This window comes from Anthonomus grandis, chromosome 13 (assembly GCF_022605725.1).
Source record: "Anthonomus grandis grandis chromosome 13, icAntGran1.3, whole genome shotgun sequence".
Classification (NCBI taxonomy): Eukaryota; Metazoa; Arthropoda; class Insecta; order Coleoptera; family Curculionidae; genus Anthonomus; species Anthonomus grandis.
This window is the reverse complement of record NC_065558.1, coordinates 9,352,025-9,377,787: the sequence shown is the minus strand read 5'-3', so window position 1 is coordinate 9,377,787 and position 25,763 is coordinate 9,352,025. Positions and strand designations below refer to the sequence as shown.

Below are 25,763 nucleotides of genomic sequence, written 5' to 3'. Positions count from 1 at the left end.
GATTTTATTAAAGGTTCATACTTACGAGTATACGAGTATAATTTGAAATTAATTCTTATCTTTTAAATAATACATTCAATTGATAACGGGTCTATTTTTACCTCATAAAAGTATAGTCTAAAGATAGTAAAATCCTACTATATTCCTTGGAATAAATCAACCAAACATGTCTTCTAGTGCAAGATTTATTATATTTTATGGTAGCATGGTGTTATATAATTTTTATTTTTTTTTTATTTAATAATGTTTACAATAAAATTAATATTTATAACAAAATTATAAATCTCTAGTTTATTGACTTTAATATTTTTTCTAACCTTTAGTTAGGTTGTAAATGATAAGAAGATGAAGCAGAAGAAGAATAATAAGATAAATTGTGAAAAACAATAAACAAGGAATAAAAAAGAAGCACAGAACAACACCTTGTATTTTTTTTTGATAATTTTAAATACTTTATTATGCAAATAGAAAAATATGTAAAAAACTGCATGTTTTATTACCTGCATTCGTTATTCTCCTTACAAGTTTCTGCCAGACGAAGACAAGTTGGCGGAGGTATTTCTTCGGTTCTTTGAGCACACGGGGGATGCAACTTTTCCTGAGCTATTAAGCACGGATCGTGTTTACGGTCCGTTTTCCTAAAAATAAATAAAGATGCTTTGAATATATGTCGTAGAACTATATTTTTATGATGTAATCCATGTATGTAATACCATTATATTATATAATATACAGGGTTTTACTTAAAGGTATGTCATAATTGAAAAGGGACATTCTTGGACCGATTTTAAGTCGAAAAGTTTATATAAACATGGGTCCTAAAATGCTTAGTTTTTAAGATACAGGCTGTTAAAGTTTTATTTTTTTTTCGTTTTTAATAAATTTTTCAAATACGGTTTAAAATATTGAACTGAATTTTGGCACAGGATATTATGGCATAAAAACACATTTTTTAGATGTTCACCTACTTTTTTTTAGCAACCAGTGGCGTAGCTATGATGAATTTTTAATACAATTTTACAAAAAAAATACTACACTATTGACTTACGAAAAAATTATGCTATGGAGGCGCGGCGTTTATATCAAGAAAGGTATCCTAATCGCGCTGTCCTAGATAGAAGAATATTTATAAACATTCATCGTCGTCTGGCTGAATCTGGGAGTTTTAAGGCTAATTCTGCCGAGGGAAGGCCCCATACAGTTAGGACACCGGCAGTTGAAGAGGCTGTCCTACATGCAGTCGAAGAGGATCCGACCACAAGTACACGAAAAATTGGTATGGTATTGAACATCTGCTACAAGACGGTATGGGAAATTTTAAGGGATTCCTTCTAATATTCTTTTCACATACAAAGGGTTCAGGCATTGCTTCTTAGAGATTATGAACCGCGTACGCAATTTTGTAGATGGTATCTCCAAAAAGTAACACAAAATCCTCAATACGGACGAGGCTAATTTCTCCAGAAATGCAATAATCAATTTACATAACAATCATTACTGGGCTCAAGAAAACCCTCATGCGATTACAGAGACACATTTTCAGGAACAATTTTCAATAAACGTTTGGATCGGTATCGTATCCGATCATTTAATTGGAATATCTTTTTTACCAGGACGCCTTAACGGACAAAATTATTGTAATTTTCTCCAAAATGATTTGCCTTTGCTTCTCGAAGATGTTCCTCTTCAGTTAGGGCAACAACTTTGGTTTATGCATGATGGTGCTCCAGCCCACTTTAGCATATTGGCTCGTGAGCATTTAAATAGAGTCTACCGAAATAAATGGATAGGCCATGGAGGACCACAGTTTTGGCCACCTAGATCACCTGACTTAAATAACGTCTGGAAATTTCGAAAGAGTTCGTGATTCTATGAGAAGAAGAGCAGAAGCCTGCATAGAGGCAAGAGGTGGTCATTTCCAACATTTGTTGTAAATTATGTATGTTTATATTGTATTTAATTGTTGTTGCTTTTTGTTCACCAGTTTGTAAAAAATAGCTTGAAAATAAATATTTGAAAAATGTACCTAATAAAAACTGAAAATAAAATCAAACTTAACACAATCAAAAATAATCATTAATGTCAGTGTCATAATGTTTACAACAACAAAAAAACAGTTGCTGGCAACTTGATTTTTTTCCATAATTTTTTAAGATGCATTTTATGCATAAAAGACTTTTTTTAATTAACGATTACACCCAAACGGTAAGATTTACAGCAAAAGTCATAGAGGAATTTTTTATTTATAATTGATTGATAATTAAGATAAAATCATAATTTTTTTCGTAAGTCAATGGCGTAGTATTTTTTTTGTAAAATTGTATTAAAAATTCATCATAGCTACGCCACTGGTTGCTAAAAAAAAGTAGGTGAACATCTAAAAAATGTGTTTTTTTACCTTAATATCCTGTGCCAAAATTCAGTTTAATATTTTAAACCGTATTTAAAAAATTTATTAAAAACGAAAAAAAAAAATTTAACACCCTGTATCTTAAACACTAATCATTTTAGGACCCATGTTTATATGAACTTTTTGACTTAAAATCGGTCCAGGAATGTCCCTTTTAAATTATGACATACCTTTAAGTAACACCCTGTATACTGGATCCCTAATTCAAATCCCTATAGTTATTTTTAAATATAATTTTAAAATGTTTAGTACCAGGAGCGCCAACTGTATCGAAAAAGCAACTAGGACAAAGCATACTTTGCAAAAGTTGAATTAATTTATATACATTGACAGTTGACAGTAATGACGTTTAACATGCTCTATTTCATATAATATATAATAGATACTTGGTTTCAATCTTTATGGTAGGTTTTTTTAAATTTAATTCTGATATTATTGAGAATACCAGAAACGCAAAAATCATCTGAAAGACTTAACTATTCCAATGTATACTTTACAGAAGTCTATTCCTATGACCTAATTCATGTGAGTTGACAAAATGATTTTGTTTCTTACAGGCGTTCCTGTTCTTAAAATTCCAATTTCTCGACTCCTAATATAGGGATTTTACTGTTTTTTTCAGGAGAGCCTAAAAAATCCCAAGAGCAAACAAATGCTTAATTTTGACTTATAGAAACGGATATATTTACTATTCCATATGTGATAATTGATTTAGTTTCTTACAGACACTCCTATACTTAAAATTCCTATTTTACTGTTTTTTTGTCAAAATAGCTTAAAAGAGCCTCCAAAGAGTCTGAAAAGCCAACAATGACAGTAATTACGTTTGGCATTTCTGATGCTTCTGAATGCTGTTAATATCCGAATCACGAACTTAATAAATATACCTGGACTGCTAATGCATATGGCCACTTTACTCAAAAATGACCGCTGCCTGGTGTCCGCCATTTTTATAGTGGTTGTGCTCTTTTGATGTTGGTCACTCTGAACATTTTCAGTGTTGCCAACAAAAAATATGGTGTAGTAAGTAACGGTAATGAAGTTGGCGATGCTGACGTTTGACGTGTGACCTTTCATGAACTAAATTTATTTTTTTTATTGACGTTGTTTTTTTAACCATCATTGGGATTTTAAAATCACGACTCGACACAATCACTCGATATGACTGAATAACATTTTAATTGTAAGTATAGCGGATTATTGTGATTTGTCTGTCTGTGTTGTTTATCCTATAATAATATAGAGTTGTTTATTTTTTACTAGATAAACCCTTGCTAATTACAAACTCTCACAAAATCATCTATATTTTGATTTTTATAGATGGTTGCACCTATTAATGTGGAAACGCTGTACATAGAAGGAAAGTCGTAAAGTAAAAATAGAAAGAAAATAAAAGCGTTTTTAACTAAATTTATTAAGTAAACACAAGCAAAAATTTAAATGAAGATCATCATTTTCATGGTACATATTAGGATTTATAAGATTCAAGTTTATCAGAATAATAAAAAAAATATTTTAAAGTGCATGCATCTATCCCAAGTTAATTGAAACTTTGTCTCAATTTAGGTAAGGATTACTTTGGTAAATTTTAACGAAATTCTTAAAGAAGTACAAGAAAAATCTCAGATCTAACGCAACTATCTTAAATTCTTAACTAAATGTAACTTATAAGTTATATATTTCGTTTTTGTAAACGTATCCTCCCAAAAACTTTAATTGTCTTGTTTCCCTACTATTGGCACAACTGAAATTTGTGAGAGTGACCAACATCGAAAGGACGCAAAATGGCGGCCACCTAGTAATGGTCATTTACTTTCCATTAAATTAGCAGTCCTGGTATATTTATTAGGTTCGTAATCCGAATTCTCACTAAGGTCCTTGATAGTTGGTGGATGACAGATAATTTCAAAAAAAAATTTCAAAAATATGTAGGATCAGGAGGGCCGACCTCGGTACCACCGTGAGCAAAGTATTCACGATGCGATTGTGTGGTCTCAGGTTCGAATCCTGGCATGGGCATGGTTGTTTGTGTTTGTCTTATAAAAAAAAAGCATTTGTGGTTCGGAACCCAGATTAAACTGTAGGTCCATAATAAACAACAAAATTGGGCGGCCGTCGAGATACAACGCGAGTCCATTGTAATTGAGGAAGAAGAAGAAGGATCAGGAGGGCCAGACGCTTATTTTTATAAAACAATTCATGTGAGTTGACAGATGACAGTGATGACATTTGAAATTTTATGTGCCTTTGGATACTATTAATGTCTAATCGACATTTTTAATTTTAAATTTATTAATTTAAAAATTCTATTTTTTACTTAAGTATATAAAACTGTTTATGTTAGTCCGTCAAGATGCGTCTGTCACCCGAATCACGAACTGTTTAGTTTTTTAAAACAATTTGCAAGGTTTCATCATTGGGAATGTAGGAAGTATCGTAAAGAGAATACATCTTAGTTTTGAAAATTACCACGAATTGTTAGTTTAAGATTTTTGATATAAATAGTTGTAGTTTTGGGTGAATAAATCAGTATTGAATTCTACAATCAAGTGGTTCTTTACTCAACCTATTACGGCCAAGCCACCCTTGCCTGTAAACCTATAGTGAGGCTCCTATAGGGTAATAGCGAATAAAAAAGGTTTAAGGGAACTCTCCCTAAATCTTTTCAATTATTATCCTTTTTTTAATGCTCTTGACAGTTAAAGTATGATGGTAAAGATGTTGTCGTTTATATAATAATTTTAAATTCTATAAATTCTATTTTAGGTTAAAATCCCTATAGTAAATAACCTTTTTAAATTTAATTTTAAAATACCAACTACATCTCGAAAAACCAACTAATAAAAAGTATACTTTGTAGAAGTCGATTTCTATGAAGTACTCCATGTAAGTTGGTTCATGACAGTAATGACGTTTGACATGTCATATGACTTGTAATGTTGTTAATATCTGCGTTGACTGAATATTTGGGATTGAATATTAACTCAAATATTCAATCAACGATATCTTATTCTCTCTAAGGTCCTAGACCAGAGAAATGTTGACGTGGAAGGCAACAATTATTAAATTGACAAACCATTGTCGTGACATTTGACGTTTTACGTGATATTTTAAATAACATTGCTAGATGGCATTTGCTACGTCTACGAGCAAATACTGGGTGAGGCAAATTCATATCCAGTATAAACAATTTTTGACTTAAATGATTAAGTTGGGCCTGCTTTGATATAATTTGTCACATATGTGCGAGCAGTAGCGTGAATTACATCAGTACAGCCACATAGGTGAAAAGTAAAAAATTGAGTTCTCATTATCCAATTATGCAGAAGGAGAAATCTTGGAGAGGAGAGGAGAGAATAAGGATACATAACATTAAAACTGTTAACTGGATGAAGTCAAAATTGGGATAAACACCAGGTTTTTAAGACGTTTGCCATTTAAACAGAATTTGTTGTCCCATCAATACTTACTTGCATAAACAAAACGCGATCTCAACATTCCACGGGAAATTCTTCTGTTTGTAAAAGTTTTGGAGGGCTTTCATGCAATGCTCCCTATGGCACCGGTTGATGTCGCAGTGGTGTAAAATGGGCCCGAGAAGCATCCGGCATTGGTAGTTGTTGTTGCAGTTGTCCATAGCACTGTGACACGTGCTTTGGAATATTAATTTTTCTTTATCCTGCTCGATTGAGTTACCTAGAAGGGCAGATTTGTATAGATTTGCGAGCTTTGGCTGTTAGTACTTACAGATAACTTCGGTATTAATCAACTGAAGAAGAAATTAAGTTTTTAATTTAATAAGGATTTAATGAGGAACTAGGAGAGGAAAATTAAAATAGTGGAATAAAATTGCCCCCCAGGGTTTCTACCAAAAGATACAAAAGCTTTTATTTATCATTTGCAGAGTAATACCTAGGTTTTCCTATTTTTCATTCAATAATAATTTGTTTTTCTTTATACCAAAATTTCTTATTTTGGCACCGATTACATTAAGAAGTATCGTGGAATTCTTTGAAGTTTTACTACATTTAATTTCTCCTTTACTTCCTGAATCATCTTGAAATTGTTTTTTAATCTCATATGGGGTTTCATGCATAAAAATAGGAAACATTGAATTTATAAAATTTTCATCTTCGTTGCCGCATTTCATTTTTCTATTACTATATGCATCATTGCAATCCTTTTCAACTGCATGAATGATATTAAATTTGTATTTTTTCTATTAAGTATTTTTTTTAAATTATTGTTATTTTTATTGAACCGTGCAATGAGGATCACTTAGTAATAAATCGAAACGTCCAGATCTGAATCCTTTTCACTGTATTTTACGCCAAAATCCAAAGTCAAAGTATCCTGAAATAATTGGGGCTTATTTTTTATTGCTTCTTTTTGTAATTATAAAATTACTTACTCTTTATCTTTTATTTACAAATATTTTTTTTATACCTATTTCTTAATTTTAATTTTATTGTTTAATTAAATTTTTATGTTTAATCATATTTCGTTTAATTAAAATATATTATTTAATGTTTATCATAGAAAGAAAATTACTTAAAAAGTAAAATTTTATATTTGTATTTCCTCTCCTCCCTCATTTATGATCATATTTAGGGAGGAGAGAGGTTCGACCTCTCTAACAAGAAATGTATTACCAAACGGTTCAATAATTTGAGTTTAATGGTTTCATAAACAGATTACTTAAACAGACTTTATTTAAGTAGAACTAAAGTGGGAAAAATAAATAAAGGAAAAGTTTTTTACATTTTTTCCATAATAGTTTTTAAATTATAGCCACCCGAAGTTGGATTTTATCGATGATGACCCTTGTTGTAAGTACTAACGGTTTTATTTAAATTAGTGCAAGAAACATGTGCCAGTCTAATGCTAATAAAATTATTGAAAAAAATCTCGTAATTTAGGTCATAAAACTAAAAATATTTTTAAGTAAAAAAATATACTAGAAATAGTAAATTTGCTACAAGAAATCATGCATAGAAAAACAAGGTTTTTTATATTCTCATAGCAACTATTTCGCTTTATAGTTCTTCAACCGTCACGATTATTCATTAAAAAACTGACCTAAAACGCTGATTATATAAATAAACAAAAAAAACATATGACACAATTAAAAAAAAAACATCAAATACCTACTTGAAGGCCCTAAATGGTGATTGGGATGGTCAATGGGATGAGTATCCTCTTCTTCCGGATACGCGTAGTGGAACTTTCGACCTTTCAGTCTGTCATTCTTTAAGATGTTAATGGAAATATGGTCATAGTCGGCGTGTGCTTCTTGACCGTTTGCCGAGTCCACTAATGGATTTTTAAGCAGAATATCGCCAATTTCGTCAAGATACGAGGCGGACGTGTTATCCCAAGCTGAAATAGCTGCTATTGAAAATAACCACTTTGATATTATCGATAAACCAGTGCGTGCATTTTGGTTAGAAATATACATCATTCGATTGGTTTAAGCCATAACTTAATAGGGAAGATGCACAATTAGTTATTCAATATTAAAAAAAAATTCTAAGCTTGTGGAGCCCTTTATAGGGAAAAATCACTTTTGAAAAGATTACAGTTTAAAGATAGATAATTGTATCAGTTTTTAGCGGTATTCAGTAAGTCCAACCAAATAATATATTATGTTATTAAAAATATCTTGGTAGGTCGTCATGGTAGGTATCTTTCACATAAACAACTCCAACAACAAACAAGTTGAGCTAACAGATCACCAGACAATTTTTCTCCTTCCCATACCTAAAATTTTAGTCTTTTTGGTTTTAGAGATAACAAATCTACAATATTGGCAATAGTGACTCACACAAAATATCATGGAAAGATGGGAATTGGATATGGATTCATATGCTTCTTTTCATAACCTCACTTAAATATTTGATTCTGTCTCTCATGGGATTCGTATCCAGAAATGAAAACTATACCGTCTGTATATAATGGTGGGAGATTAATTGAGCCGTAACTTCAGGCCGCAGTCAATATGTTGGTTTTATTAATAGTGTGTCAACTGATAGAAACATAAATCATATTGTTCCATAAGGTTCTGTCCTTAGTACTCTGTTATTCCTCGTATACATTGATGATCTTTCAAATGTTGAACATTGATGATCAATCCTTTTGCAGATGATACTAGTAATGTTATTCCGAACTCCGCTTCTGATCTTGTATGATGGCAATAAAAATATTCATGAATCGTTTTTGTCCAATAGACTTTCCCTAAGTGCATCAAAGACCAACTAATTAAACTATGGGTTAAAAAGAAATTCACTTAATATTACAGGAATGGTGTTACACGCAAAATTTTTAGTTACTTTAGATGTTATATTAAAATGAAAGGAACATGTAAATCACCTGTTAAACAAACCAAGTCGAATACTTTTCATGATAAGATCTTTAAGAGCTATTACTTTCTTGTCTAATAATGTGTCCTACCATGGTTATCTTTCTGCAAATATCTGATATGCAATTCTGAAATGGGGCCATTTCCAACGGAGATATATCAGGACCATGGTTGACTTGGTGTATAGAGATTGATGTAGATAGTACTTTAGAGACCTTTATATAATTACATTTCCTTTGGCCTATATCTATCAATGTTTAATTTACATATAATGGGACATCTTTCAGGTTCAAACCTATTCAGATATAAATCATTACAACACCAGGCATAGAGTAGGCACCAGAGTAGGAACAGTATCACAAACTCGCAGGCTCTCTAGAACCAGACGAAGCTCTAGCTACTATTGTGTCCAGGTTTTTAATGTTATTCCGCTTCACATAAGAAATCTTGAACTTCTCAGAATGACATGTTAAGTCTGTAGGTTGATGAATGTTATTGGGTATATGATTAGGGATAGATTAATTAAATAACCAGTAGATCTTTATCGCTTTGTTGGAGGAAGTGAACTTAGTTTGTTTGGTATGTATTGGTTCATCAGGTCGATAAGTGTACAAAAGCCCTTAGCATCTAGCCCGAGGATAGAACAGGATGTAACTTTAAACATTGAAGGTTTACTTAATGGCTTAGGCAAAAATACGATAACGAACACGTACTAAATGAAACGAAGACCAACTGAATAACTTCCCTGCAATAAACAACACCTATTTTCCTCACAAAGAACAACATAAATACACCTTCTACAATACCAGAGGCTAGAAATCATCAACAACATCTATTTGTTATCATATAACCATCGATTGCTAACACCGACACAGATCGCAACTTAGTTCTCGGAAAGTTCGTCATAGAGGCATCGAAAAATAAAGCAGAGGCCAATAATGATTGAAAAATACAACATAGAATTATTGTCATGAGTTAGTTACTCCGTTACCAAGTCATGTGAGTTTACCTTTAGTATCGTATGTTCGATACTCGATTAAGTCACTTCGATACATGTCGCTGTGGACAGGATAAAAAGGATTGCAAAGGGCTTCTGGAAAAAGCATGTCCAGAAAAAATAATAAATAATTCAATAGATATGCAATCACATTTAAATAATAGATAGTTAAAATACAAACATTATTATGATATTAAGCATAACAACTTTCTAAAAAATTATGAAAAGGGCGACATAGTTTATGTAAAGGATGAAAAGCATAATACAACCCCAGCTAAAATTGAAAATACAGATGATACATCTAGGTTCTATTTTGATAAACCTTCTACAGGTAATGTTGTTAAAGGAGATTCAATTTATATAAAGCATCTAAATCAAATACAAAATTTCAAGTTAATAATAATCAACCTGATGTAGTAAATATAAATGATCGGTCCTATGAGTAAAACAATAATTTGGAAACATAACTTATTAAATTGTTCTAATCTATCTAATAGACCAAGTATTAATAATAATTCACGTGAAAATAAAAATTCTATAACAAATCCTGTTTCAACCCCTGGTCGTAACAACCCTACAAGTGGACAAAAGTGGACCATCAAACAACAATCAAGAAATCTATGTATCATTAACATTATAGTACTAATTGAATTGATTCAAAGTACTATTGCCTTTGCAAAAACCACATGTTTGTTTTTTCAATCAGAAGAATTGTTTCATAGAAATTATCGTGCTCTCTATTTTTACAAAATCAGTAGGAAAAAATGAAGGATGAATTAAAGTAGAAATGACTTGTTGATAACAGTTATTTTCCCTCATATCAATGTCCATACATTTTATGTCAGTTGGGAAAATACATGGTATTGTATTGTATTCAAGATGCCTATCAAAATATTTACAAAAGCCTTCTATATATAATCGATTGAAGTAAACGTATGAAATGGAGAACGCACCATATATCGGTTACTAGAAACCAAATCGAGAAATGCAGTTATTTATGACCGGGTCTAGTGTAGAAGTTTACAACATTCATAAATCGGTTAATATATCACGAGTGTCGGTTGGCGTGAATGCTTTCTCAAAAGAAATCGAATTTTTCAAGGCTAAGAATGACAAAAATTCCGTTAAATTATAATTTTACATGAAAGTAGCTTATACTATATTTTTTTGCAAATTACGCTGCCATTTATTTTTTATTAACAATTAAATATGTTATTGTTTTATTAAAAAATAAATTCTGCTTTTTCAATTAAGGCTTAGACGCTTAGTGCTTGTTCATACTCATAGAAAAATATCATTAAATAATATGAGGCAAAGATCCGAGCAAACATTTGCTCAACGACCCTAAGAAAAAGTGTAAAATATTGGTCAATCTCTCGAGTTTTTCTTAGCAATAAGCATAATTTCAATTCAACACTTTTTGTCGTATAAAAGTTCGAGTTTACTGAAATATGGGATTTCGGTATGATATTAGCATTCAAAACTACTCCCTAAAACAATTCTACTTATCCACGAAAATTGCATCATTTTACAAAGATTGAGTTTACAAGTGCGTGAGTTGTAGGTTGGCTTGTCTCGGATTTTTCGAAATTTTTACCTATTGCTAGGTGACATTAAAATACTAACAAACATTCATTTCGTTGCAACACAGGTTTCGATCTTTTTTTAGTTTATGTGATCTTTTTTGAAAATTTGTACAGAAAATACAAGCAAAAACTTTCATGCACGATTTATGTTATTTTTCAAAATTTAGATCTGATCATTAAGTTGACCACACATGCGATGACGTGCCAAAAATGAGAATCAGCGCAGGACAGGTTTTGTTAAGGTTTTTTACCATACAAATTTCACTTGCCAAATTTAGGGCTGTCAAAAGTTTTTATAAACTTTGAGCTTTTTGAATATGTGCATATTTCATGAAGGAAAATCATGATTTTCAACCGGGAAACTTCCGAAAGGTTTGACGTTTCTCGGTTTATTTTATTTCCTTAAGTCCATAGGGAATTTGATGAGGGTTCATGACTGCTTAACAGCATCACACAGTGGTCGAATATACTAGATTAAGCTAAACAAAAAATATAATACAGTGGTACACAAAAATAAATAGTCTTATATGATAGTATTATAGGAATTAGAAATTACATTTTATTGTTTCTGTATTTCCTACACATTTACACACTGGTAATTTTTACACAATTTTAATAATCTCTTTCTCAATAAAACTTAACCTCAAAACGAATTTAACATTAAAACAATATTGTAAACAAAACAGCTCTCCATTACTCTTTCAACATAATTAAAGAACAATTTCCGTGGAAAATAAGGAGAAACATATAGTACACCCATAAAACATTTCCATTGACACATATATTAAACAACTCTTTTACGCTTCATGTTATGAGTTCAATAACTTGATGGGCTTTTAAAGGCCCATTAAAAATGTTTAGGTGTTGCAGCAATATTAAAGAGCTTTTAACTTTTTCTTATTAAATGGCTCTTTTGTTGATTTTAAACACTAGAAATAGCCATTATTAAAAATTACTTTAAATTTTATGTAAAATCATAAATAGGTTTATTTACATACATTTCCAGTAGAATCGGAGAAACAACTAACCTGAAAATATTAATTTATACTCATTATCATTAATTATTGTCATGTTATTTTTTTAATAGTTTTATAAAAATAAGATACGAAATCGTAACACATCGCGTTCAGTCAATCCCATAAAAAAGGAGTAGAAGCATGACGTTATGTAGAAAATTAATCAAAATGATGTATATTTCTTGTCGATATATAAAACTGACTCTCACCCTGATATACAGTTCGTTCCAGATAAACACTTCGTAGAAATCATGGCTACCAAGTTAATAGATATGCACACTACTCTTGTGTGAAAGTTTGCGGTTGTGCCAGTGTCGGTGCCACTATATCTGTGCGTTTCATGCAATAAAATTACTGAAAGGGGAAAATGCCTTTTAATATGCGAACGGTCAGGATTTTCGTAACTGGATACTGGAAATAATTTTTATATATATCAGATCTTAATCAGTATTTTAAGGTACCCCAAGAGTAAAATCATTCAAAGTGAAAAAGAGTATTTTATCAAACATATTTAATAATAAATAAGATGATAATAATAATAAAACCTAAATAATCTGCTGTTACTCTTTGTTCTCATTCATTTTGGAACGGCTTGTACGCGGTAAAATTATTATTTCCTCCAGTTCTGTTAGATAGAATTAATGAGTGAAAATGTAATTAGAAGAAATTGAAAATATATGTTTTCTCCTAAAAAAATATTATCCGAGATCTTATTCTTGAATATTAGGGAGCAGAATGAGTTTTTGTCTTGTAAAAAGTGACATATTGTACTCTGTATAACTGAAAAATAAGAATCCTGGAAAGTAAATGGAAATTTCTACCATGCTTTCGTAAACCTCGTCAATGTGAGCCATTTTTTAAATTGTTTTCTTTGGGGTATATAAAGCTTTCCAATATAAGCCAATTAACTTAATAATATTTATAAAAGGAAAAATTTTATTTTAGTTTTTCTTCTTTTTAAGCCTTTCAATCTATTTCTAAGTATACACCAGCTATTTTCCTTTCTGAATAAGAGATTTCGAATTTTCTTCAACTATTTTTATATTAATTTTTGATACACCCTTTTAGTAACTTTTATTAATTATTCCATCTATAGTCGAGATATTTTCTCCAGTTCTAGAATCACTTCTCCTAAAATCGATATTTTATGATAAAAATCGTTTTTTTATTTCCTTATTGTTTTTAAATTTCAATATATTTTCCTTATGACCTATTAAGTTTAATCAGTTTAAATGTGTTTCCTTATTCTTTTTCATATTTTTCAAGCTTTCCCGTGCTTCTCAATAGCTTTAAGCATGCGTCAACTCTTGTCTTTTCATATAGATAGTATTTAGTAAATAAATAAAAAATATTCATTAACTTATTTCTGACATATCAAATATGTTAGTTTTTATTAAATTTTCTCTGTACATTTTTCATTCAGGTTTAATCACGTAATCATTTTTAATCTATAGTGTATTCCTCTTGTTGTTCTTTTTCTTTCATTCATTTAATTCTAGCTTTTCTTTTTATTGCATAGGATAATATGCGATAAAATATTTCTAATTTAAGGTCTTCTTCTTCTCTTTCGTTTTTCTCTTCTTTTTTCCTCCTTCGCCTTTTTGCAATAGGTGATTCATTTTTATTAAAATCGAAATTTCTCTATTTTTTAATTACAATATCTAATAGCTGGAAAAACGTGGATTGGATCGTTTAAAGAAAGAATTACAATGGCATTTTTACATCGAAATAAAGTAAGTAAGTAAATAAAGTAATCTATAAAACTGTGATTTTTCCATAAAAAATTACTTTGAACTTGTTTACTCTTGTAACGAGATTTCTGGTAATTATAAATTTACTTTCTTTATAATAAAATTATTTCCAGCTCTAGTTAATACACGTTTTCTGAACGGTGTTGTCAACCAAAAAAAAATCATTCAATACGGTTATAAAAATAATGAATTTTTGTGTGAGTGTTGATTATGTTTTGTAATTTGGCACCTTACTTAAAGTTAAACTTTCTCTTTATGTATAATAATTAATAATTTTAAAAATTTAATGCAAACTCCATTTTTGCATTTTTAACGATCTTTTACAAAACGAAACGCGAAAAGGTAGTTATCGTTAGAACGGGCTGATAATTTAAATAGGCAAGTATTAAATTCCAATTTATTACTTTATCGATCACATGCCACTCACGTAATATATTGACGATGTAAGTTCTCCCCCTTATTCTTAATATAGGGTGCTTAAATTTATAGCTTCTCTATTTGCTTCCGGAATGAAAAAGTTGTAGTTTATTTCAATAACAAATTGAGTTACGTAAATTATTAATTTTCGAATGTTATTACTATAAATCCCGTATCAATTTTCCCAATCACTTATTTACAATACAAGAATTATGCGTTTGGTGCATTTTTTGGAACTTGAATCTACTAAACAATATTTGGTAAGAAACCAGAGAGTTTTTAATATAAGAAGTATTAATATATTATTTATCAAGAAGTTTTAATATATTATATTAAATCTTCTTATATTTTATATATTATTCATTTATTGGCGAACTTGGGATGAAATACTATTTAAAACAAGTGACCGATTCCTCTAAAATATATAGGAGACGGCAGCTCAATGCTATACATCGAAAACCGTAATACTCCAAGTTACGCAGTACTTTATGGTAAATCGGTGTTAATAAATTCTTAAAATTTAAATGAATTTAATTTTTTGTTTTGGATTTTTTTTTATAAATCTCCAGAATATCAGTTTTGAAAATAATTTAATATCCTTCTAAAAGCTAAAGCAAAGAATTACTTTTAAAATTTGCATAAAATCTGTAAATTAAACAAAAAAATTAAATTTTAAACATCATTTTCAGTAACTTATCCTAGATATGGGATACCCAGTATACCAAAATTCCAATATACCAATTCTCTTACTATATAACACCAACCCTAAAAATTCTTTTTTCCAAACCACCGCGCATACAAAAACCGTTCAATAAATGACATTGACCCAGAAAAAATTCGTTTTCGAGCTCATGTATAACGTTCTGAATGCATCCCGTATTGAATTAATTAAAGCGCAAACCTATTTTTAGAGAAATTTTATTTTCATAAAAAAACACATCAAAGTGACGATATTTCGCAACATCTTGGTATTATTAAGTTAAGTTCGACATCCGAGCAAATTAGAACGAATTCGCTTTTAAACTACCAGCCTCGCGTGCTAACAAACATTTCTTTCTGAATAATATTACCATGACATTTTCCACAAACAGTATGTTAGGTGCATTTCTTGTGAGGTTACGTTAAAACAAAAACGAACTAAAAAAGTCCCTAGGGGTGGCTTAATTAAATTCATAATTAATCGAAAGTCTCAGTTTAGATTTAAAGAGAGTGTAACAAGAAATTAGTGTAAACCAGCTAAGCCAAAAAAATAAAAAGATCTAAAACTGGATTGTTTTCTTTAGATTAAACTTACCCACGCACGGATTATGGTTTACCATGCTGAACATGCGGTCGCATCTTTTTTTCATGTGATTGTTTGGGCAGATGCAGCCGAATATCGGGGAGCGACGTAGTGCAGTCCATGATTCGAAACAGAGTTCCCTTAAATTATAAAGCTGGATTAAAGTGCGCTCTTGGTAAAGTGTTAATTGTTTTAGTAAAACAAACTAATTTTTTAATCAATCTAGACAGGTTTCTAGACAAAACGTTCTATTTTCAAACGGTAATTGCTATGTTAAATCATAAATAGTTTGGTGCATGATACAAAATTATTGCATGAAAATTATGTATTATACAGGAAGTCAAAGATAAATAAAATAATGAATTAGAAATGCCTGGACTAGTCAAAGACTGAAGGAGTCAAAGGTCTACTGTCTCAAGACTTTAGAATGAATTGAAGCAATTAGAATGCCTGGACTAGTTTTGTAAGTACGCTCAAATCTATTTCAGGTATTTAAAGATGAGCTGAATCAGTCAAAAACTTACAAATGTTGAGATTTTTCGAGGAAAATCTGAGGCAGTTAAAATGCCTAGACTAGTATTCTGAAGAGTCTCAAATCTCTTCCAGGTAATTGAAGATGGGGCTAAATGAATTAAGAGCTCACTGTTTTGAGAGTTTTATAGAGGAATCTGATGCAGTAAGAGTTCCTGGAATATTCTGCTAAGTACTCTTAATCCTCTTACAGGAAATTGAAGATAAACTAAATAAGTCAAAGGCTTACTGTCTAAAACATTTGATAGATAAATCTGAGGCAGTTGAAATACCTGGAATATATTTTTCAGTCCTCTTCCCAGCAATTATAGATAAGATAAAAGAGCTAAAGATTTACTGTTTTGACGGTTTTAGAGGTAAATCTGAGGTAGTAGAGGGAATGCCTGGACTATTCTTCCAAATACTCTTAATCCTTTTCCAGGCAATTGAATATGACCTAAATAAGTCAAAGGTTTACTAATTTGAGACTTTTATAGAGAAATTTGAAGCAATTAGAATGCCTGGACTAATCGTGTAAGTACGCTCAATTTTATTTCAGGCAATTAAAGATAAACTGAGTCAGTCAAAATACCTGGAATAGACTTCTTACTCATCTTCCAAGCATACTCAAAATTCAAATTCTTTTATCACATCAAGTCATCAATCAGGATATAGAGGATATTAATTACTAAATCTAATAGGTATCTAAGAGGTATTTTGTTTATATTTACGTAAATTAAATAAGAAGTTAAATACTAAAACGTAAATGAATTAAAATTAATAAAACAATAAATACTAACATTACAGTATATAAATATTAACGAACAAACATTTTTGACAGGTTAAAATTATAACATTTGAGAATAAAACAGATAAAAACATCGATAGATCTTACAACTAAGAAAACAAGAACAGCCATATAAGAAAAAGTCACATTTTCTCTTGAACTGGTTAAACAATTTAAGTTCTCTGATCATTGTTGGTAGTTGATTGTATATTTTGATACAGGCATAGTGGGAGGACTTTTTATAGCGTAACGTTTTATGTCTCGGTTACCTTATGTTTACGTGAATTTAGTTCCTCGCAAACTTTACGACAGGATTCTTGTGTAAACCATACAACAGTCAAATGATTCTTTTTTGAAATACAAATACTGTGTATTGTATATATAATTGTTTCCTAATTTTAAAAGGGCATAATACGCTTTTTTCAACTCTGAGCAAAAATGGTGTAGTTGTGCGTCCCAATTTGTCTGGCTATCCACATGTGTGCCCAAGCACTTCATCATGTTACAGTTTTTTATTAGATCAGCCAAAAAATATATTTGAACACCCTTTTCTTTATTTAGTATAAATTGGTTAGTTGAGGACAGTCAAATACTGCATTAATTTTCTGCATGAGAATCTGTTCATCAATTAGTTGTTCAGCAGTTATTCCCACTGAAGCCAACATCGGCAAACTTTATCGTGATACCAGCTAAGTCATTAAAGGATAGTAGAAATTATAATGGTACAAGTATAGATCCCTGTGAAGTATCTATGTTGACTTAACAAAGATCAAATTCAACTCAACTTAAGACATTATTATTCGTAGGCAATTTCCCCTAGTTCCCAAATGATTTAGTTGGGCTTCAATAAGTATCGGATTCAGTGTTTCAACCGCCCTGGAAAGGTCGACAAATATTCCAGCAACAATTTTTCCAGCATCCAATTTGTCCCTTATAAAGTTCACAAGCCTAACCACTACTGGTTCGGTAGATTTTCCCAAAATCCATGTTGGCTGTTGTCAAGGAGGTGATACTTATTAAGAAACCTCGCAAGTCTGTTGTAGAGCACTTTTTCAACAGGTTTGGAATTGATATGGATAGGAATCACTTTAGCTAATTTTAATAAAGATTAAAACGTGATAGCAAGTTTATATTAATTATAGTTGCCGACGGACTGTTATTTGCCACGGCTTTAATGACTTTTACTGATATTAAGACAGTGCCAGCAAATGTTGATAATGATTTGCATTAGATTGTCGTTTTGAAATAACTTATACAACATATTCATTGCAGCGAGCAGAAATTGGAAGTCGAATAGATAGAAATTACGGAAATTCTGAAAGTGTTTTTCTTATGTTTGGTCTTAGAAAATAGTGACTGTGTTGGAAGGTAAATTCAATATACTGAAATAATCTATATTGAATTGAAATTCTGGCTTAAATCTCTTAGTTTTTTAATGATTTATGAAAAAAGCAATATGGATAAAGATCGTCAAACAGATTCTGGGAGGACATTCCAGGAATGTCCTGGCTTTTGTATATATTCCAGACACATGACTTCTGGATACTACTTTCCCAACGGTTTAGGGACAATTAAAATTTTTAAATTAAAAGTTAAAAAAGCAATCAAACCTAAAAAAGTAAAATGTCTAACAAAAGAAACTATGAACAGAAGCTGAATTTAAATTTTTGCCTTGCACTTTCCTTAGGTAACTGACTTAAAAAAAAACATTTTTAGAAATAATGGACTGGTTTCTTCTTTTAAAGAGAGTAATAATAGTTTTTAAATTACAAGCATTGCGAATTAGAAATTCTAAAACCTTAAATGCCTTATTGACAACTGTGTTATTATGAGCACTGGAATTTAACTTACTAACAAAAATTACTCTTATCGTCTTTTGTTTTAAAAGATTGGTAACCATTTTATAATCGTAATCAATTGGCACTTTTTTTTCTCGTGATTTTCACGCCAACACACCTATCAACATTCGAAGATAATTTGTTTTGTTTTGACTAAAGTATTACCCCATCCATATCATGCTGAAAAAGCTCGCAGTCTCTCGTACTATTAATTGCTCTGTAAAATTTGAAATTTTCAGCAAATATTTTACTAACCACAATATTTTAAGCAAAATGAAAGATCATTTATAAGAGATAAAAAAGTTTTTATCCTAGGTTACGAGGATTCTTGAGGTACCCCTGATAAAGCGACAAAACTACAAAATGTAGATCCCCTACATACAATATACTAAATTCTTGCTTTAAAAATGAGGCAAGCAACGGCAGAAGCTTGTAAGATAAACCAAATCCATCTAATTTTGGTAACAAAACTTTATCAAACGCTTTAGAAAAATCGGCATAAATAACATCTACCGTCAGAGTCAATCACGTCATTCGGTTTTTGTAACAATGTAGCCAAATTTGTAATTGTTAACTTTATATTCATAAAAAACATAACTTTTTTCAGGAAAATCACAAACTATATGATTGTGTAGTGAATATAGTATATTAGTGAATTCGTTCTTTATATCACTCTAAAGGACAAATAAAATTTTAAAATTTTCCTATTTGTATAAAAAAATAGTTACTCTCTTATTAAGTGCGCAATATGATATTTTCGTGGCCTCAAAAGTTTATTACCTCAAGTTTAAAGATCGATAAAGTAATTTTCCACCCATGTTAGAAATAATAAGTTAACTCATTAATTTAATTTCAAATTACGTAAAAATGTAACAAAAATATTACAGGAATACGCAGAGTTAGGATATCTAAAATATCTGAAAAGAAAAATATTCTGTAAAGTCTTCTGGAGTATCTCAGGGTGTAAAATAAATGTAAATATTTATATGCAGTTATATATTTTTAAGAAGGGCCCTTTAGAGCATTATTAAATTTTGCTAGCACCAATAAATTATAATAAATATACTATATAAGGCCTTAAAGTATAAACTAAATTGAAAAAAAAAAGTTTAATTCTAGGCATTTTTATAATACAATTTTCTTTTAAACCAAATTTGTCAATTCAAAATGAATTAAAAAAAAAAGGACAATCAAAATACCTGAAAAATTCACAAATAATTAAATAAGCTTCCTTTTTTATATACTATATTTTTTCCTTTATATATATACACTATAATAAAAAAAATATTTTTTTAGAACTAAAAATTAATTGATTAAATTATTACACAAAAATAACCAAAAAAATAACGAAATAAAAATTGCAAATTTTAAAATTCTAAATCCGCATTTTTTACAGGAAACTATAAAGTTATCATATATCTTGAGGCAATTTAAGTAAAATGTGCTCAGAATATACCCTTATAGGATATTTTTGGTATATTCCAGGAATATATGATATTTCACCAAGCAAACTACCTACATAGCTCCATTTAAATATACGAGTTTCAAACAATAAAATAAACTGTAACCCTACTAAATCCATACCTGTCTTCCATCCTGCACTTATTATCCCGAACTTTGCAGTGCGTTTTAAAGTCCTCATATAATTTTATGCAACTTGGCTCCTGTTGACAAACCTGATGGGCGTGGGTACAAGTTGGCAACGATTCAACTGGATAAGGGTCTTTTTCTGAAACAAATCCAAATGATATATTAAATCAGGCCCCCCTTGTGTTCGTTTTCATGCAAACAGCGCGAATTTGCGAATATGCGCCTATTTTTAGAACGTGTGAAAACGGCGAGCTATTGCTATTGTCTTCACTCGCTGAAACTGTTTAATAGTCAATTTACGTGACAGACTAGGTATGGGAAATAACAAGCAACTTTTACCGACCGTACGAAATCATAAATTTATTTTTACAAACTGCGATTTCGGAAAAGGGGAGTTTCGTAATTAAGTTTCGGTATCTCCGCCGATAAAACGACGGACGATTGAGAAATCAGATTACTGGCATTGGCCTTTTTGTCTTGGGACACATTAAATTCTGGAGAGGAATCTATACAGTATTTTCTTTTTCGGAGTTTTACGGGTTATATAGCGAATTGTGTGTTGTGGGAAGTTATAGCAAGATAAATAAAAAATTGAATAACTTTCATGAGGTTTACGAAAGTAACATGATTTATATATTTTGAAGCAATTTGGGTCATTCAGTATTTTTTTTTCAAAAGTATTATATGCATTAAATAATCTTAAATATTAGCAGAAAAAATGCGTCAACTTTGTTTATTTAAACATCCCTGTATCTTAATGTAGTCTTAAGGAATGAAAGTTTTCTTCTTAAAATTTAAAAAAATATATTTAATTTTTTTGTGTATCGTAAAAAAGGAGGTAGCAGGTTTTTAAAATTTTAATAAAAAACATATTTTTTCCAGATTTTTTCTTAATACGTTTCTTATAATTAATTTATTTTTATTTCAAGTAGAAAATATTAGAAGAATATAAGTACACCCTCTATATTATGACATTTTACAATGCCTAAAGTAAGCAGTTTGTCAAATTTGACGGAATAAACTAATAAAACATACGATATTAAAAAATAAAAATGTATACAATATTTATTGCAACTGATGTTCAATTTGTTCTCCATTTACTTCAATGCATTTTTGAAATCGGTAAATAACTTCCAATAACGTTTAATTTTTTGTCGAATTCTTAGATTTAAATCGTCAACATTTTTTGGTCTATTCACATAAACTTTTGACCTCAAAGAGCCCCATAAGAAAAAGTCTAGTGGGGTTATATCTGGTGACCTTGGTGGCCACTCAATCGGTCCTCTTTGTCCAATCCATCTGTTAGGGAAAATTGCACCGAGAAATGATTGAACGGCGATGGCAAAGTGAGAAAATGCCCCATCTTGTTGAAACCATTAAATTTTTTTTCTATTAAGTTTTTTCTCAGATAAATGCATTTTTTTAAAAAATTATCCATGAAATGACAACTAATATGTCAATTATATTAAGTGTTCGAAAATTGGAAATTGTATGAAAATAATAAGGTCTACTTACTTTCTAAGAAATTACATAAAAAAAATTATGTTGACTTCATAGTTTCTACTTAAGACACCCTGTAGCCAAAATTTTCATTGCAAAGAATGTATTGAATTAAATGGAGAACAAATTAAACAATAGTTGCAATGAATCTAGATCTGTTTTAATTTCATATGTTTCGTTAGACTGTTACCTCATATTTGACAAACCATTGACTTTAGACATATGATAGAGCTATATTATTGAATTATACTATTAAGTTGGATTATTCAAGTTGTTATACAGCGATCGTCGATTAGACACTGCCTTCCTAGTTTACCCATTTACCTAGTTACCTAATCCTATGATGTGAACATCTATAGACCAGACATGCACACTAACCTAAATGCCATTCTACTTGGAATTAATATTATTTAATAACAATTCATGAGTACGAAATCTGAAGGTTTCCTAATAACAAAATATGTAATAACTAACTAATAAAATATTCATTACATAGTAATTGCTATAAATGTAGCAACTTTTAAAAATATTAAATTAATTTGGCTGCAGACATTTTAATCAGATTGAAATAATAATTTTTTATTAGTTATTGAATATTATTTTAATTTATGGTATAAAAAAATAAAATAGTTAATCCATAAAACAAATACATTTTATTCAAATATTTCGCAGAACAGAAATAAAGCAGCATAAAGTGTTTAATAAATTTTTTTAAAAATTGAATGAAACCTAAATAATTTAAAATTAATACTAGGTTTAGTACTATTTCTGCTTAATAACTTTTGCATACCTTTGTTATATAGAGTCAAATAATTTTCGATCATTTTACCAGGAATTTTGAAGTTCTAAAAAAAGTTCGTCATTGTAGCCTCATTTCTTCAAGGTTAGTTTTAATTCGCACCGATGATAAAAAAATATTTTTTCATGACATCTAAATAATGTACTTATTTGTTCCTTTTCATTTAATACTTCCCCTGTCATTTTTTTTTCATAATTTGGGAAACAAGTAATTTATTTAGCCTTGATGACAATATTTCTTAAAGCCAATGAAACAGTAATACCACGTCCCATTATTAAAAATCAATGGTGAAAGCTTGGACGAAAAACTAACGAGAAACGATGGTGTAAGTTGCATGATGGGCAATAAAAAACAATAATTAATAAATAGCTAACTAAAATACTTAATATAATACATAGATTAAAAACTTATAATTAATTGAACTCTATACATTATAGCCTTTTAAAAAGTTGTCCACTAAGAAACAGGTTATTATGTTCAAAATAAAAAATCATTTGGTCCTTTAAAATGGACTCAAAGATCTTGATATTTTAGTGCTATTCCTCATTTAATTTTGTCACATGAATGAAGTTTTTTTAACTATAAATCATTATCGTTCCATTCCATATATAATTCCACAGTTATTCTAACAGGAATTAAAATATTTCATTCAGCGAAAGGCGGCCGAATAAGCAGCAACGAGGCAACAAGCTTCTATATATTTTACTACGGACTCCTATTTTTTTTATCAAGTAATTATTATACTATATGAAAAAATACGGAAAAGGAATATTGGACTGTCTATGGCCAATGGATATATCTTAGAGGAAAACTGACTTCAATGGAATCATTTATATTTTCAATAAATTGTTAGAACTTCCTTTCAGGACTGATGTTTGATTCATTAACAAACTGCCATTCGATCGTCATATTTCTCGTATAAAAAGAAAGTGATGCAAAACTTTTGAATTTATATGTATTTGTTAACTCCTAAATATAAAAACTCAATAACCAGGACCAAAAATCATATGTTCAGCAACAAATTTAACCCACATGTCTCAATTTGAAAGTTCATTTTCCACATCGCTTCACAGAATAATGGAAAATGCTAAAAATAAAACTGTAAACCGATGCTATTTTTGGGTAAAAATTAAATCGTTATTTTTCATCAATTAACTTTGAATTAAAAAGCTTTCGTCAGATAAAATATCTCTATTGAAATCCAAAGCGACTAAAAAAATAATTTTTCAGTTCCGGAGATAATTTAATTCTCAAACCAACTTAAACAAAACAAAAAAAAAGGAAACAACTTGAGCTTACTCTGTTCCTTACTCTATATATAGCTTATTCTAACAAGAATGCAGGGATAAGCAAAAATACAATATTATGTGTTTTTTATTAATGAATTAAAATTTTTGAAAACATATGCGTTCCTTATACGCCTTAAAACTTTCATCCATGGCTGAAAAACGGAATTCCTATTTCAAGAGTTAAATTTAGAAAAATGCTTTTGTGCCACAGTAAAAAAATACTTGGCATTAAAAGTTGAACAGTTAAAATATTACTAGAATATCTAATATTCTTGGAAAATTTTAGTTTTTATACTCAATAACAGTTTTAAAACTCTTTTCCACGTCCCTCAACAGTATAAATATTGTTGAATCTTCTCAACTGCCTGACAACTAATATTTGTTAATTCCTAAATAAAAAAAATCAATCAATAGAGCCGAAATAATCATATAATCAATCAACACATTTAACGCACATATCCAATTCAGACAACATGGCTATTAATTGTGGTGTTCCACAGGGGGCAGTATTGTTCCTTTTATATGTCAATGATATATGTTTAGTAGAAAACAATAGCCTCTTTGCTGATGATACCAGTATCTTATGGTATGATTTCGATTGTCTCGCGTTTCAGAATAATACCAATAATGATTTGCATAAAGTAAAGATTTAGTTCGATAGCAACATATAACAACTCGATAACAAAAACTAACATTCTTTTAGATTCATTACTTTTAGATGTAATCTTGCCGATGTTGTTCTTAATACAGATGAATTAAACAATCCAGGTAGTTTAAAATTTTTAGGTATTATAATGTACAATAGACTCAAGTTTGAAAATCACAGTGTTGCCTTGTCAAGAAGAATATCTTCCGGTTGTTTTGCCTTGGAGGCTATTTCTGGAGATTTCGATCAGAGTGCATTGAGAATGGCATATTTTGCTCTAATTAAAGCAACTTAATCTATTGTCCACTATTTTCATTTCATAAAAGAAAAACAATTCGAATCATGTACACTGTTGGATTGAGGAACTCATACAAGTCTGTATTTTGGAAATAAAATTATGTTACTACTTTGTTTATTTATTCTTGACAACGTATGTTTGATTTTTAGAAAGTAAAGGCATTTAGTTGCGCAAGAAGAACATCTTACTCGATAATCACAAAATATTCCTCTACTAATACTCGCTAATAAGCAATTAAAAATCTTGCAAATCTTGCAAAACTTTAAAAAAAATCCTAAACATGTTGAGGAACTTCTAGTTGTCAAAGTATATTATAATGTTGAAGCATATCTTAGTAATAAACTTACATCAAGATCATGCTGTATTATTTGATATAAATTTTAAAATAAAAACAGTGATAATAGTAAGTTTTTATATTTTAATAGTTATATACATACTTGTATTTTATCAGATATAACCTAATTTTTTTGTTTTTAGGTATTTATGTAAATACTTTAATATTTATTACAGTCCATGTAATAAATATTAAAAGTACTCAATAAAACCTTTTAAATGAGGTAACACAAGATTTCTATTTAATGCATTTATTCAAGATGGCGCTTATGTGTTATTTTGACATTTAGAATTGTCGTTTTTATGTCAAAATAAAATAGTGACGCATTTATTTTCGTACACTGATTTTTACCTAT

General features: G+C 29.8%; 1 protein-coding gene across 6 annotated transcripts in view; it reads right to left on the bottom strand.

Annotated features, from left to right (window-relative positions):
• LOC126743654 (uncharacterized) overlaps positions 1 to 25,763 on the bottom strand; it is a 116,016-nt gene that overhangs the window by 23,457 nt on the left and 66,796 nt on the right. For 3 of the 6 annotated variants that reach the window (XM_050450851.1, XM_050450849.1, XM_050450853.1), the window contains 5 exons: positions 20,537 to 20,681; positions 15,830 to 15,957; positions 7,562 to 7,801; positions 5,881 to 6,106; positions 501 to 638 (listed from right to left, as the gene is read on the bottom strand). In XM_050450851.1, coding sequence (XP_050306808.1) covers positions 501 to 638; positions 5,881 to 6,106; positions 7,562 to 7,801; positions 15,830 to 15,957; positions 20,537 to 20,681 — 877 coding nt within the window. Of the gene's footprint in view, positions 1 to 500; positions 639 to 5,880; positions 6,107 to 7,561; positions 7,802 to 12,576; positions 12,722 to 15,829; positions 15,958 to 20,536; positions 20,682 to 25,763 lie in introns of those variants that run through there. The other 3 variants (XM_050450850.1, XM_050450852.1, XM_050450854.1) reach the window with 3 other exon arrangements.